This window comes from Drosophila obscura, unplaced genomic scaffold (assembly GCF_018151105.1).
Source record: "Drosophila obscura isolate BZ-5 IFL unplaced genomic scaffold, ASM1815110v1 contig_14, whole genome shotgun sequence".
Taxonomy (NCBI): Eukaryota; Metazoa; Arthropoda; class Insecta; order Diptera; family Drosophilidae; genus Drosophila; species Drosophila obscura.
Genome location: NW_024542724.1, coordinates 2,223,501 through 2,238,971, shown reverse-complemented (window position 1 = coordinate 2,238,971; position 15,471 = coordinate 2,223,501). Strand labels below are relative to the sequence as shown.

Here is a 15,471-nt window from a genome sequence, read left to right as displayed (position 1 = left end):
TGCAGATGAGGCAAGAAATAAACTCCGTGAGGCCCAGGCCATTGCGAAAAAGGCCGATCGCACAATCATCACATTGGACGATTTACAGATTGTGACAAGTTCAGAGGTTTCGATGATGAATACAGCCAAGACCACTACCAAACACTCGTCGTCTTCGACCCCGCTTGTCTTCAGTCAATTATTGTGAGGACTAAACACGATGGCAAGATTCCCAAGAGTAGCTTTCCCTCTTTTGCGGCTTTTGCGGACACTTTTGACATCTTTTTTTGCGGCACAACTTTGCTTTCGCCTGGCACATGCTCTCCTTTTTCACTGCACAACTTTTCCCCTTCTTCCTCTGCAACCCGATTCTTTTCTTCTCTTGCCTCTCTTCCTCTGCAAGCTGATCGAACACCAGAGTCAGGTAGCTGTCGGTCAGATCCAATGGCAAGCTCCCCAAGAGTAGTCCAATAGCCAAGCCATTTGAAGCAATACAAAATCGATGGAAAAACCAATATTTGTTCTCCTTTTTTTAAATTTTGAAGTACACTTTTAGTAGTGTGATATCACATGAGTTCGGAAACAAAATTTGGTTGCTCTAGCTCTTATAGTCTCTGAGATCTAGGCTCTCATCAAGACGGACAGACGGACGGACACTATTGACTCGGCTATTGATGCTGATCAAGAATATATATACTTAATGGGGTCAGAAACGTTTGCTTCTCTGCGTTGCACAAATCCATTTTTACCACAAATACAAAATACCCCTTAACTCTTTCTGAGTACGGGTATAAAAATTTAAAAGCCCTTTTCTAGATTATCAAATTACTTTCAATCCTACATGCACAGTTAGATCACTTTCACATTTGTCATCGTATTATTTAACCACTAAAATGGGAATAAAAAGTCTGAGTAGAGGTCCATCTGCACATTCTATAGGAGTATAAAAATACTCTTAGGAATCCGAATGGCTTCTAAATAACTATTCTAGTTAACGGATAATTTCCACCTTTCTTAATTAAATTTCATTTAATTTTATCAACAAATTTTCACATCTTTATTATTTTATCAACAGTTAATTATCAAATAGAACAATACATATACTCGTATATACATACATACGGTTGTATGTATGTAGTGTACGAATGTACATCCTAGAAAACCCTAAAGAAGATTATTGGTTCGTTCATGAACATGCCAATCTTTGAGCGTTGCTTTAACTTAATAATAGTACAATTATATTTGCAATATCACAAATGACCCAACTTAAGTGACTAAAATACGAATCGAAAAGGGGGAAAGTGTGGGTATATGGGTAGGGAAATTATGACTTGTAGTCTACTTCTTGATTTTATAGCCCGCAGTATAGCCATAGCTGTCAGCAACTGAAAGATAAAGAAAACAATTAGTACAAAAGTTATGAGATAATGAGAAAAGTAGCCTACGCTCGTAATCCTTGGAATAACACTCGAAAAACTCTCCCAGAAGTTTTCCAGGAGGAAGTTCCCATGTTGCAGTGCCGCCATATTTCGGTGGCAAGGAACTGGCGTCAATGTGAGATGTCAAAGCCTTGTAGTCCTTGCCATGGAAGAAGATCTACGGGTTGAATTGAGGAGTAGTAATATATGTAGAAAAGGCATATCTAGAAACTTTGAATACTTACACGCTTGCGCAGCTTTTCGCGTATGAATGGTTTGAATATGGCAAAGAGCATATTGAATATGTATGAATTGTTCACAATGTGAACTGCCTTCAAGCGCACGCAAATGCATTCCTGTACATAATCCAACAACATGGCCGCAAACGACGGTGTAAATTGCGTAATATGGCTAAGTGGCAAACCTACAAAATACATGATTAATAACTCTCCTATCATATGCACATAGTACTAATTCTAGATGATATTACCTTCCATATCAATGATGACAACTGCTCCGCAAATTTGTGAGTATGGTTCCACCATGGATCCCAAAACTGTCAACTGTATGCCACGGAAGAGATCGGGCAACGGCACCTGTGATGGTTTCCATTTTTCTGTTGTGCAAAAAGGTATTAAGAGAGATCATTTGTGTGAGGTGTGATGATGATGACTTACTTCCTGCTTCTAGCACTAGTAGACGACGGCCATGTTGATCTCTTTCTGGCAACAGATTCAGTATATTAGCCTCAAATACATTACGCAATTTTGAGGGGATTATGTTCTCACAGGCAATGCCATATTTCAGTTTCATGTGATAGAAGTTCTTGAGCTGAAAATGGAAATAAATGTTTGATTAGAGATAAAATGTCCACTAAATATATATTATATACTATAATATACTAAAATTTAAGGAAAACTTCTTTAGGTTTGGATGTCTCCCTTACAATTCATTAAATACTGCGACTGTTACTTTGAACTTTGTTAATCTAATATTGTTGCAAATTTTAAATTCACTGAGCACTCACCCTTTTCAAGGCACCCTCTGGATAGTAATGGGTAGGACGCAAAAACATCATCATGTACTCATCATCCAGTGGCAAGTTTAGATACTTTTCATCTTAACAATATAGAAAAACACACACTTGAGAAATCGGCTGACTAATTTAATTGATTTCCCCAATTTACTTTGTATAAGTTCCCTCAGCTCCTTGATGGCCTGCTCCTTGTGGCCCGGAGTTTCCCGCAGTTCATCCTGTGCCTTCTTGAGAGCCCATTCGGGTGCCGGCTCCTTCTCCATGCGGATGCGAGCCGATCCAAGATCGATGTATGGCAGCTGCTGTTCATCGTAGCTAATGCACTCTGCCTTTCCCATGTTTATGCTTCGGTTTTGCTGATGATCGTCCGATCTGCTGTGATGTTGTTCACCGACTCAGGCTGCGAACGAGAATAAAATTGTTTGAGTTTGGGCTTAAACATTTTGAGTGGTTTGGCAAGCGTTTCCTCAACTCGCTTGGCACAACTGGGTTACTTCCGCAGCGGCAGCAACAGTTCAATGCCTTGCTCCAATGCCTGAAACTGTCCAATAGGTCTGTCTGTCTGTGGGTCTGCGTGTCTATGTCCGTATAACCATGTTTATGTATGACTCAAAGCTGATCTTCATAAACAAAAAACGCCGAGAAATAGCCACAACGGAAGAAGCGGCTCGTACAAACAGGTAGAGTTAGACACAAACGGGCAAATGGGGGTGCATGGGTGAGGAAAAGATCGTTAGACGGATAGACAATAGTGCCCAAAACTGGTCGCACAACGTGCGTTCGACAGCCACTCAGATTAGTATATACCCTTACCGGTACTGGGCTTCAAATGTTGGTCAGGGTTCTTGCGACAGATCATTTATAGGAACCATTAGAGAAGTGCATGGAGGGTAAAGTCCTCGGAACATAATTATATCAATGATAGGTTTCGTTTATTATTAATAATTGCATTTTTATGAATATTTAATCTGAAACCGGAACACTGTCAACATTGAAGATCAGATCTAGATCGTAAATTTGATTTGTATTTTTGATGGTAATATTTAGATATTATATATTGATTATTATATCATACAGAGCATTCGAATTTTACTGTATGTAATATTGGAACATTTCTTTCTATCCAAAATAACAAAATTTGTAGTTCTGGATAGGTCCATTTTTTAGCACGTTAAAGTGTAAGAGGCTCCAATCTTCTGCATGCCACAAATTCACTTTCCCCTCTATTATATTTTATGCTTCTTTTTTTTGGCTTTTCGAAAAACCAAAACGTGGTCCGCCCATTTGGCTCGTAGACGCCTTGGCAACACCTTGGCTAGCAAAACAAAATCGAAAAGCCATTCGATTCGGTGACGTAGCAACATGTGAGCTGGCTGTGATCTATGCCCTGTCATGAAGGACTTGACAATGGCACACAAAAGTCCGAATGAAAAACGAGAGGAGAGTAGAGGAAGCAGTCGGTGTATCGTGTGGAGTGAGCCGAAAATTGTAGTGCAAATTGCAGTCCATTAAATCTGATTTAGTGCTGCTCTTGTGATTAAAGCAATTAGTAAGTTTTTGATATTGGTTTTTTTTATTTGTAAGATTTTTATTATGTGCCTCGACATTGTACGGTCAAGACGAATGAAGGTAAAAGTCAAGGCCAAGTTTAAGCAGTAGTAGATTTTTGTTTGTATTTATAAGAGACTCTTCTATAAGAGACTCAGAGCCCAATTATGGCCTGACTTACGTCTGGTCTGAGTCTTCTGTGTGAAGTCTTTTGTGTGTCATTATTTTTTCGGTTGGCTCCAGAAATTTCGTCAATGAATCTCCGAGTAATTTGTTTTTATTTGCTTTGGGTTTTTGTTTTTTTTTGTATTTGTATGAAGTTCAACAGCCCATAAAGTTATGCGCATATTAATTAGCTGGTCAGTTTTTTTTTTGTATATCTTTATTTCGGTCTGTTGTAAAATCCAATTAAATCAAGAAAAACAAAATCAAAAGTGACATACTCCAAGTTATATACTCGTAGGTTGAAGTCTATTTTTTTCGTGAGAAAACTTTATTTATATTCAATTAAGTGCATGCAAGATGTCAAGTAACTTTTAGATGATACTCGTATTATGACATATAATATGACTTCTCATCTGTTGCCATTTATATCAATTACTATAATTGAAGTGATGTTAAAATACTTTAATTCAAATTAACTTAAATGAGCAATTCAAATTCCGATTTCTGTAATTTCAACACTTTCAAAGAGAAAATGTGTTAGTTAATCTTTAGACAGTGACCTTTGATTTATGAATAAATTCTCCATTTAGCTGTTATCCGATATGAATTTTGTGTGGATAACCCTATTCTTTGTTGAGGCATTCCCCCCTGTTGTGGAACTAGAGCACACTCATGATGATTCAGCAGTTAAAGATCAGGTTTTTTAAGATATTCTGTTACTTAAAGGTCGAATATAAATACGAGTATATGCATATGTGCATGCACTTAAGAAGGTAGAAGAAAGAGTGAATATTTTGAACAAGTTTATTGTATCTCTGATTTGTTTTTAGTTGAGCTTGAACAGTGGAAGAAAACAAGTTTATTAAATGAAATGAATCTTTTTCGTGGAAGGGAGGATCCTGATTCTGGTTGACATTGAAACAGCTCTTAATTTAGAAATCTTTATGTATCCAGAAAAAACTTAAGTTTTTTTCCTTTTAAATAAACTTGAAACGTAAAAGGGTGAAGGGAATTGTTTCCATTAAATCCTGATCACTTTTGATGTATAATTTACTCTTGTTAAGCGAATCATTGATAATTGAAAAATAACTGCCATTAGCTCTTAACTGAATACTCAGATCTTTTCTGAAAAACTATAAAGAATTATTGATTTTAAGAACCTCTTTTAATTGTTATAATTCGACTCCCCTTCAACTTTTGATTGCAAATTGAAATACATATATTCAATAATCTTTTTATGAGCTTCTCAAAACCGTTAATATTTTTTAAACTAACTTATAGTTTTTCCCTATACTTTTCCATACTTTGAAATACTTTGTTTATAATTTATAATTTCTAGTTTTTTAATATCATACAACTAATTAATTTTAATGGGCACCTATGTACACTGTACCTCGATCTCAACCCTCTCGATGTTTCCAATGGGAAAACTACTACCCCAGCCGGATCAAAGTCTGAAGCCAGCAAAATAATTACTAAAGTACACCAACGTAGATAAACAGGCACTACCGGTATGTGCCTCAGCTTCACCATGCCTCAATAATTATAAAATACAATACAACACGGGTATCTTACTTTTTCTTTTCGCTGAACTTTTGTGGCCTTTTTCTTGCCCCAATCCGAACAGAAGTGAGGCGTTCCTCTATCGCTTGCAACGACTGACAAGCGGAAACTCTGTACACAAGAAACGAACTACGATTTGCCCGACTATCACTCTCGAAATACATAATAATGCCAGTAGCTGTGGCAGTCACTCCTTAGCTGATAACTGGTATCGCCGAACAAAAGAAATAAAGAACAAAGAAGCAATGGCACATTGCCATTCAAATTTAAATTTCTTTTGAAAGTCTAATCGGGGCTGTGTCCACAGACCTAAGTCGGGGGCCCCTCCTTAGCCATACATACAGACGATTATTGTATATACACAGATTAGCACACAACTGAATTAATCCATAAAGTAAACTGCGCTGTCTAATCATATTCCAGTTAACAACTGCACAACAAAACAATACAAATCGCCGGCAGAAAAAATGTCATAAAATTTGAAATGCACTTGATTCCCGCCCCGTACATATATTAGATATACCGAATAAAATCCACCATGATGTGCATAAATAAACAAGGCATATGAAAAATGATCAAGACCAGCAACTACGAGTATCTGGCTATTAAATGCAAAATATGGTTTTTTCTCAGTATTTTTCTTTATTTTTTTTTTTGCAATGATTGTAGTGCCGCAAAAGATGACGAAGCGATTGCTTGTACTTGGCGTTCAGATGGGGAACGAAGCTTAAAAAGGTCGATGTTTGGAGTACTCTTTATCAGTTTATTGTTTATTTAACAAGAAAAAAAGGAAACATCAAGCTTGAAGCATGCTCTATTGAAATAATTGATATATAAATTTGAATAGTTTTTAGCAGACTTTCTTCTCATTCAAATCGAGTTATGAAAAACAGATAGCAATACTCAAGTTTTAAGATTTAAAAGTGAATTATACTTAAGAGCTACATTTATGTAGTCATTACACATCTATCTTTTAAGAGCATTAAATACTTTAATAACGTAAAGTATTTTTCCTTCAATATACTTGACTTTACGCATATAAGATATATAGCTTATATTTGACCCATCCATTAAAAACTTCTACTCAATATTACGTGTAAGAATTATACCCTCTGAAAGTGTATGAAAAACTGATTGCATGACTTGCCATACTAAAGAAAACTTCACTTTTGATGAAGAGCTAATTGAAAATGTCTCAAAGAAGAGAGGGAGCGACAGGAGGTACAAAACGCAGAATGAGTTTGCCAAAAAACTGCCAATCTTTCATTCTGCATCAACTGTAACCCCCGCTCAAGATCAGTTTAAGTCGTTGTCCCTGTCTGATAAATGGGTCAATCTACTAGTTATTTATGTGGTGATGTACTCTATATTGTACAATGCCAGCGCGGATCAAAAGTCTAATGCCTCGTGCCTTGAATATCAATCGATTGGGCCAGTGTAAACGATTTGAGTTTGTATTATGATCGTATTCGTTGTGATACAAACAGGTACAATTCCACTGCAATTAGTCGGCTATAAACAAATCAATGAAAGTAATCACAGCGTGATATGCAAATTAGCTTCAATATCAGTTGAAGGTTGTGGAAAATTCTATAAGCTGAAGATGAATTGATCTTTTGAACTTTCGAGTGGGTTTTACAGTTAGACTTAATCACTATTACATACGTTCATTATACAGGTAAGAAGGTTCCAAAACAATTATAACAGCAACTTTTAAGTTCCCTTTTTATTCTTAAATGATGTCATGCACTTGAGTGTTTTCTTAAGTGGAATAAATTCAAGCAATTGGCAACCAAGTGTCCAGAAAATTGTTCAGCAAAGCTTCCAGACATATGCGTAAGGGTATAAACATTGTACGTACATACATATGTACATGTGTATAAAGGTTGTATGCAATTTTCACAAACTATATTTGTTGAGTGAGAATTGTTTGTTGATTCACACTGTCGTTATAAGAGGCTTGGCACTCTTATTCTACAGAATCTATAGATTTAAGATTAATCATCAATATATTATTATATCATCTAGCACTGCGTTCTTTATACCGGAACCAACAGAATCTATGATACTGCCCCTTTCTTTATCACACATTTTAGGGGCATATCCTATATCTAGGGCAACTAGAAATAACGGAATTTGTCAACAAAACGCACACTATTAGTCTCACTTATAACATTTAAAAACAAAACATCCACCCATACAAGACTCACCCACTGAACCGGCTCTCCAATACTAAATAAATATCATTCTATAGAATCAGGAATAGCCGGTTTCGTTTTCTTTCACAATGCCAAAACCCAAACCAAAAGCAAATCCAAAAGCAAGTCGATCCGTAGCGATCGACCAAACAGATCCGATCCAATCCAATCAAGCAATGTCCATAAAAACTCGCCTTCAGTTCCCAAGTACGAATTTTACTTCTGTTGTGTATCAGAGATATGTAAATTTTCTAATTCAATAACGGCGTTTTTTTTTTTGCACCATCAGCCTTTTATCCTTCACTTGACAAAATGTTAACAATTTAGGCAAACCCGGGGGCCCACACATACAGACACTTAAAAAAGATGTCTAACTGGTTTTGAGTTCAATTCACTTAACTCAAAAATTGGTAGTCAGCATCAAGGTCAAATTGTTATAGAATACCCGCACTTGTTTATATTAGATGTATGATGGAAACAGGGCTCGAATTAGTTGGCCAAATAGACCCCACAATGGAATGAAATTACAAAACCAGCACACACACTTTTTTTTCTGGTGTCATTGGCTCGACAGTTGCTGCCTGTAATATTTATAGGCTTCGGCGACCATCGATCCCGTGCATCAGAAAACAGAAATTAAAACCTAATTGAGCGAAACGCCAGATCCATGTGGAATGTGCCGCAAGTGCTGAAAATTGTCAGCCATCGAATAAAAGCGAGTGGAGTGTGAGTTAGCAGCAGCATGGTGTGTCGTCAATCAATTTACATTTCATTTGTGTTACATTTGCATGGCATTATATATATACATACATACATACATACATATGTATGTATGCAGGTTGCAGTGTAACTACAGTCAAATGAATTGCAATGGACACACTGCCTCGAAACTGCTTCTGTTTTGTGGTGCATTCATGCATCAGGAACTGCATTCCATGTGAATGATTTAATATGAAGGCAGCAATAGAACAATTTAAAAAGATAAAAGCAATGCAAATACACAGACATGGCTTTTAAATTTATTGTTGCAAAGAACAAGCCAATAGAGCTGCACATAATACATGTACATACATATATGTATTTACATGAGCTGCAATGCAAACTTTTCTTCGATAACCGGAAGATGTATTATACGACTTCATTTAAAGCAATTAAAAATACGGATATGAACTATAGAAGAACTTAATGAATTCAAAGAAAAACTTATGCTCGAAGAAAGACTTGAAAAGTATGCGATAAAATCACGTATCTCACAATAATCTTGAAAGCAATATACTCTTTGTATAGGTTCGTTCATGAAATAGCAATACATTTTAGTGTAGAAAGGCAACTAAAAAACGATCAAACTATCCCAGTCTTAACTTCCCTGAAGAAACCCTTTATGTGTTAAAGCAACAAGTCCCCATACAGAATCATCTTCACCATGGTATGAGTAAAACATTTAAAGCAAAATTTCATTACTGTTGGTTTATTTTTTTTTTATATTTTGTATCATTTAGTTTCTCTTTTGTCACTTATAACAAAGTATTTAATTATTTTAATCACTTAACTACGTACTCTTTAATTTCCCCTCCATTTACTTGCTCTCATAGCATTTTCACGCAGATTTAGTAACATCATCTTTAACTCATCTCATCACGTCTCAGACCTCAACTTATTTTCACACACGAAATTGTTGTTAATTTTGTAAGCCCCATCCCATCCTCTATAATCACCTGCATGCCGCATTCGTCTTTGGCAATTTTCACTTTATAAAACAAACAAAAAAAAAACTTTACAGCGATATTATCATCTATTGGGGTAGATCAACGTGCTAAAAACGTGCCCCCCCAGCCACCCGTTAAAGTGCATCTGAGAGAATGCGGCAGCTTAAGCTTCAATGGGGGGAAATGCAACACCTTATGATACATTTGGTCATGGTTTTTGAGACTGGTCTCTCTCTCTCTGTGGTATCCGCTGTCCGGTATCAAAGCGCCTGCGCACTGACGAAATGCATCAAACGTCACAGGCGGCAGAGCCAGAGGCAAGCGGCAAGTGGTAATTGTTTTTATGGCCAACAAGCACAGAGCCATAACTTGCCTGGTGGCAGTCAAACAGACAGAAAGAGACGCCACTCCACTCCACTCCGCTCTCGAAGGCAGAAAGTGTGTCAAACGCTGCTGCTTCGCGCATGCGCATAATCCGAAAACAACAATGCCCAAAAAACATTACCTGGAACCCCCCAGAGCACACACAGCCCCCCACCTAAGCCGCTATAAACAACCAAAATGTTAACGCAACTTACCGCAAAAACCGAACTGAACCGACAAAGATCTGCCCGGCCCGAAAGTAATATATAATATTTTTGGCAACGGTACTTTGAGTACTGTAAGAGTTTTCACGTTTCACTTTAAATGTTTTTTGCTTTGCAATTGCTGTGCACAGTGTAAGGGCGGAAACGGAGGCAAGGCTTCAGGCCAGGACGGACGCGACAATATCCAACAATGGGATGAGATAATTTCGCAGCGGCGACGTCCAAATGGCAACGCGGCTGAAACAGGTATGGCGATTGAAAAGCGCTCCCAAGCTCTTGTTATTAATTAACTGGCCAACTCAAGCTTGACAAAAAAATAGCAGAAACGACAGCACAGCAAATAATACAAAAAGAGTGCGCAGTGCGCAGCGCGAGCGCAAAAATTCTTGACTATAGTAAGTCGACTTGGCTCTGATTTAAACCATCTTAAATGTATCTAAAATGTCTGGAAATGAAATTGTAGTCCTTTAACATTGAGTTGAAAGAGAAATACGCTCAATTCGGCTGGATTGCAGTTATATTTCAATTGAGTGTGCTCATTTCTGCGTGCTACGAGAGAGCCAAAAAAAATCGAGTTACAAATCGAGTGGTTTAAGAGAGAAAAACCAGGGCTGGATTTGATCTTAAATACCAAAATATACCAATATACCAGGGCTGATAGGGCGCGCGTTCAACTCAAATTCAAATTATTTCTCCGACATACATAATTAATTTAGAAGCAAAAGAAAATGTAAAACACGGTCACAAGCGACCGATCTGAAAAATGCTTTCAAATACAATGGAGAGCAAATATGAGTATATACTGACCTTTGTCGCACATAACAGCTAAACCAATAAAGCAAACCAAACTAAATTTATTATATACATATCAAAAGCTTTTTTTTTTTTTACATATAGGCGAAAATATGAAAGAAAGAAATGAGAACTGTAAATGGCTGCCGCAGGTCTATAAATGAGACCGCAGAGCAGTTAGATCTCTTCCTAATATGTGTCCCAGACTCATGGACATCTATGGTAATGATGCCACCGACGAACTAGGCTAGCAAGGAACTACCATTCCTATCCCATGTGAAGGCTTCTAAGCTTCTTTGAAGCTTCTTTGCAGCAAAATGCAAATAATGGCAGCAAACTATCACCTGCAAAATCTCGCGAACGATATGGCCATGTGGATCGGAGAAACGCATGGCAGAGCTATACAGACTCAGCAGAGTACACTGCCCTGCCGTTACTCGAGCCATCAAGAGACACTGGCAGATTGGCCCCCAGACTGTCAGCCCCCCCATAATCATTTCGGCAGAAGTTGTCGGGACGAGGAAGAGGAGGAGTCGGTTCCCCCATTTCTTCTGTCACTGCCTGGCCCTGGGAATCCGTAGATTCCGGCTTCTTGGGGCTCCCGTCCTCACAGACATTTCGGACCTGCCCAACATCAAGCCGGGTATCTTCTCCAAATTCATCCAAGCAACCGGATGGGACTTCCATTCCGCTACCTTTATATATGTTCATGTTGCAAGTTCAGTAACCTTTTTTATGATTATTTTTATAATTATTCTATTTTATAATTTATTTTTATTATATGTATCTCCGATATATCTATAGGTGCCTAGATCACTGGGCTACTGGGCGGCAAAATAATCCACGATACACGACGGGAACTAGATCCCCAAATTGGCTCTTTGGACAGCTATGGCGGAGAGCTGTGCTGAATCTGCCAGATTCATTTATGTATTGAAGTACTATCCGACACAAGGGGCCACAAGGAGCAGTAATACGTTTTGCTATGCCACTGCAGTGGGAGCCGTTCATGGGGTGACGATAATCTGGGCTAAATTTCCTGATTGCTATACCTGAATATTCCATCATGTTATTTAACGATTGCTTGCCCCAACAAACAATAAACTAGTTCTAATCAGCTTGGAGATATCATCCGTGGCCAATCTATCAATTAGCCATAGGAAAAGCCCCCTTGGGGGTCCAACTTTGCTTCACGCTTCAGTAATTTCTATGCTTTTTTTTTCCTATATATTTTTGCTGTCGAATTTCTGCTGATTGCAGCACTTGAAAATTGAAATAACTTTCTTTAGACCAGCTCAGCGCCCCTGAAGGTCACTTGGGTGAAGTTCATTGCATTTGTTCTTGACAATTTCTTTTGTTTCATTTGACGGTGTGTGCAGTTTCTTGGCCTTCTTTGGAATACCTTTGGGTTATCTTCTTGGCTGATAAATAATTTGTTGCCAGTGTTCAGCTATCTAAATTATTGCAGCCATAAACATTTGTGCTGCGAATACATATGTACATATGTACATGTACATGTGTGCCCTGCCGGAGGGGCCAGGGAAGGCGTTCTACCATAAAGATAATGTCCGCGTATTGAGAGCCAAATAGCCTGTTGATTAATTACCTAATTGTGTTATGTAAACACGGTTAATCAGAGAAAAGGTAGAGAAAATGAAATAATCGTAGCAAAAGCTGACAAAATGTATTAAATGTATTAAAAACTGTAGTTTTTAATTTGTGTACATTTTTGCGTATAAATCTGATAAATAAATTGAGCAACAACTTGCAATAGCAGTTTAAATGTGCTGATTAGTTTTGTTTAGGTTTCAGATCAAGGCTTAAACCACTATCGAAGATAGTGCAACAATTTACTTAAGAGTGCGTTGACTGTCTCTGGTAAGGTCAGTTACGGTCGCTGAAGCGTCAAGTTTATTCATATAATTACAAGTACTTTGCTATACATTGTTATGGCTGTTCGCTTAGTTTCGAAAGTGTTTCTATGCAGTAAATACGAACCCATACTCGTAAATGCTGTTTCTTGGTATAAATTGTTCAAAGGTTTCAATTTGCTACTGTAAAGTACTTTTACGACGTCATAAATCAGTACACAAATTTGGAATAAAAATTCTCAAATGGGTATAGAGCTAGAATAAATAATATAATTATGGTTTAAATATTTTTATAACTACTTTCCCTTTGGGGGGGACTTTGGCAAGGGCGAGTATTTTTCACTCATTAATGGAGTTTCCATCTTTTACTAGTTTAAATGTGACAGATGTGACAAAAATAGTTTGTTTATCATTGTTGAAATTCTGTCCTGTTCTGTTCATCTTTTCGGTAAAGTACCCCTCCAAAACGCATCCCTTCGAGTACCATTTAGTTGTTTTTTCAATTCCCAAAACTTAAATATTATTCATTCATGGTTTCTCCCTCGTTAAGCCCTAAGTGCCAGTTTTCGAGTGTGCAGTATATTTTCTTAAACATGACACACTTTTGTTTAGCTTAGGTTCAAGCACATTCGACGTCAGCGATTGCTGAAAGTCAAAGTCTAACTCAGGTCTGGGGGAGACATGTGTTTGGGTGGGTACAAATTTACAAGTGAAAGCAGTTTGGTGACGGAATGATCCACCAATCGAATGAAACTGATTTTTTGCACTTTGTGCAGTTGTTAATTACAAACGAACCTCTTGTTACAATTACTCAGCAAGCAAAGTTCTTTCTTTTTATGCCCCATGAATGAATGGATCGGGCGGTATATGTAGGTATATATTTGTAGGTAGAGCTTCCCCACACATGTTCAAAGGGCAGGGCAAGTCACAGTGAGTCCATGCTTCATGTCCAGTTCTCGTTAGTTTTTAACTAAATTGTCGATATGAAAAATTGTTTCTTTTCTCAGAGTCCTTGCATAAGTTATCCGGCGGATGCTTCTCCGCTGATGCCATGGAATTCATGGAATTTTTTTTGTTATGAGTGCCTTGCAAAACTTCTGATTAGAGGGGAAGAGGATCTATATATAATCCATTATTGTCCATGGCATTGATGGAAACGTAGAAATGATTTGTGTTACGAAGGCCATAAATTGTGAAACAGATTTCCCATATTCCTGCGATAAGCCGAACGTTGTGCTATAAATAATTAGGTTTTTGGCTGGTTTAACATTTCTTAAAAGATTATAGAAATCGTGACTTTTGGCTTAACATATTTTTGATTACACGGAACTATTTAAAACTATTTAATGACCCTATGATTTAAAGTTTGCAATACAAAATATTTGCATGCATTTTTTTAATTTTTACACCGCATTTGTCCCACTGTACTCGATGCTTTATTTCTCAACAGCTGTGTATGGGGTCTTAAGATAAGTTTGTTGATCGAATCTTTCGTATGTTTTGCTAGTAAATCAAACGCAGATCGAATTCACACATTTAAAGAGAGTGCATTTGTGTGTGTTATCTTCTTAACAAATGTATTTAAATACTCAATAACAGGGCGGGAAGGGCAAGGCAGAACAGAAGCTCGATAAAGCAGCTGATGTGGCAGCAATAGCAGAAACACAGCAATAATAACAAATATACTGGAAAAATGATTGGCTCAGCAACTAAATAAAAACACAAAACAAAAATACTATAGCGAAAACGAAAACGAAAACAATGAAAGAACAACAAGAATGACGAGCTACGTAGACGATATTCCGACTATGGGATACCCGCTAATTAGATATATTTATTAAGCTATAAGTTTTCAAAAAACACTCCCACTATCCGATGACAGCATCCAAAAGATAATATTTAAGATTGTGGAGAGCACAGCTGCATCCAAATTCTAGAAAACATGGATCTGATAGCTCCCATAGTATCCTTGATCGGCAAGATCGATAGGTCTATAGGGTTTATACCCTCATTCTATGCGACCAATGGATATACGACGACGCCTTAGCAGCGACAACAAATCGTATCAAGTGTGTGCAGACGCAGACTTTGCCCTATGACTACACTATATAGCTAACACACATTACACGATATCTGTTTGTGAGGAAATGTACATAGAAGTGTGCATGAGAACGAGTATATGTACGTCGACTTTAGCAGGGGGCGATACTCGTATTGTCACATTGCAAAACAAAGAATCGAACACGTCCCGCAATCACACCAACGGAATCCAATAACAATATCAATGACAAAAGCAGCAGCAACAATGATAACGTTCATGATACAATGCCCAAAAAAAAAAAAAAACAAAACAAAGGTGTGAAAAGAATATCCCGCCACCACCCAGCGCTTACCTGTGCGCTGTCCCCAAAAACCCAAGGAACACCCAAGCCCAAGCTGATCAGTCAGCGCAAGGTGTGTTAGTTTAAGGTGAGGGGTTCATGCTCTCCGAGTTGCATGTCTCCCGCGATCCAGAACTCAAATGAAAGTGATATTTATGAACATTTAGGAAGTAAAATTTAGAACACGAATTTTTATCGCGGTAATGAACAGCCAACCTTACCATGTG

At 37.7% G+C, this 15,471-nt stretch overlaps 1 protein-coding gene across 2 annotated transcripts; it reads right to left on the bottom strand.

The window, feature by feature from the left end:
* Positions 1-1,012: 1,012 nt before the first annotated feature.
* Positions 1,013-10,496, bottom strand: LOC111077764 (alpha-tocopherol transfer protein-like). Of its 2 annotated transcripts, none has more exons than XM_022372162.2 (8): positions 10,192-10,496; positions 2,585-2,833; positions 2,425-2,516; positions 2,075-2,228; positions 1,888-2,013; positions 1,643-1,821; positions 1,425-1,575; positions 1,013-1,364 (listed from the first exon to the last, which is right to left on the bottom strand). In XM_022372162.2, exons 2-8 carry the CDS (start codon positions 2,769-2,771, stop codon positions 1,318-1,320), a joined length of 936 nt encoding a protein of 311 aa, XP_022227854.1. In that variant the 5' UTR covers positions 2,772-2,833; positions 10,192-10,496; the 3' UTR covers positions 1,013-1,317. The 2 variants fall into 2 exon arrangements, with proteins under 2 accessions (XP_022227854.1, XP_022227855.1); XM_022372163.2 differs by lacking the exon at positions 10,192-10,496 and adding an exon at positions 5,722-5,818.
* Between the last annotated feature and the right edge of the window lie 4,975 nt (positions 10,497-15,471).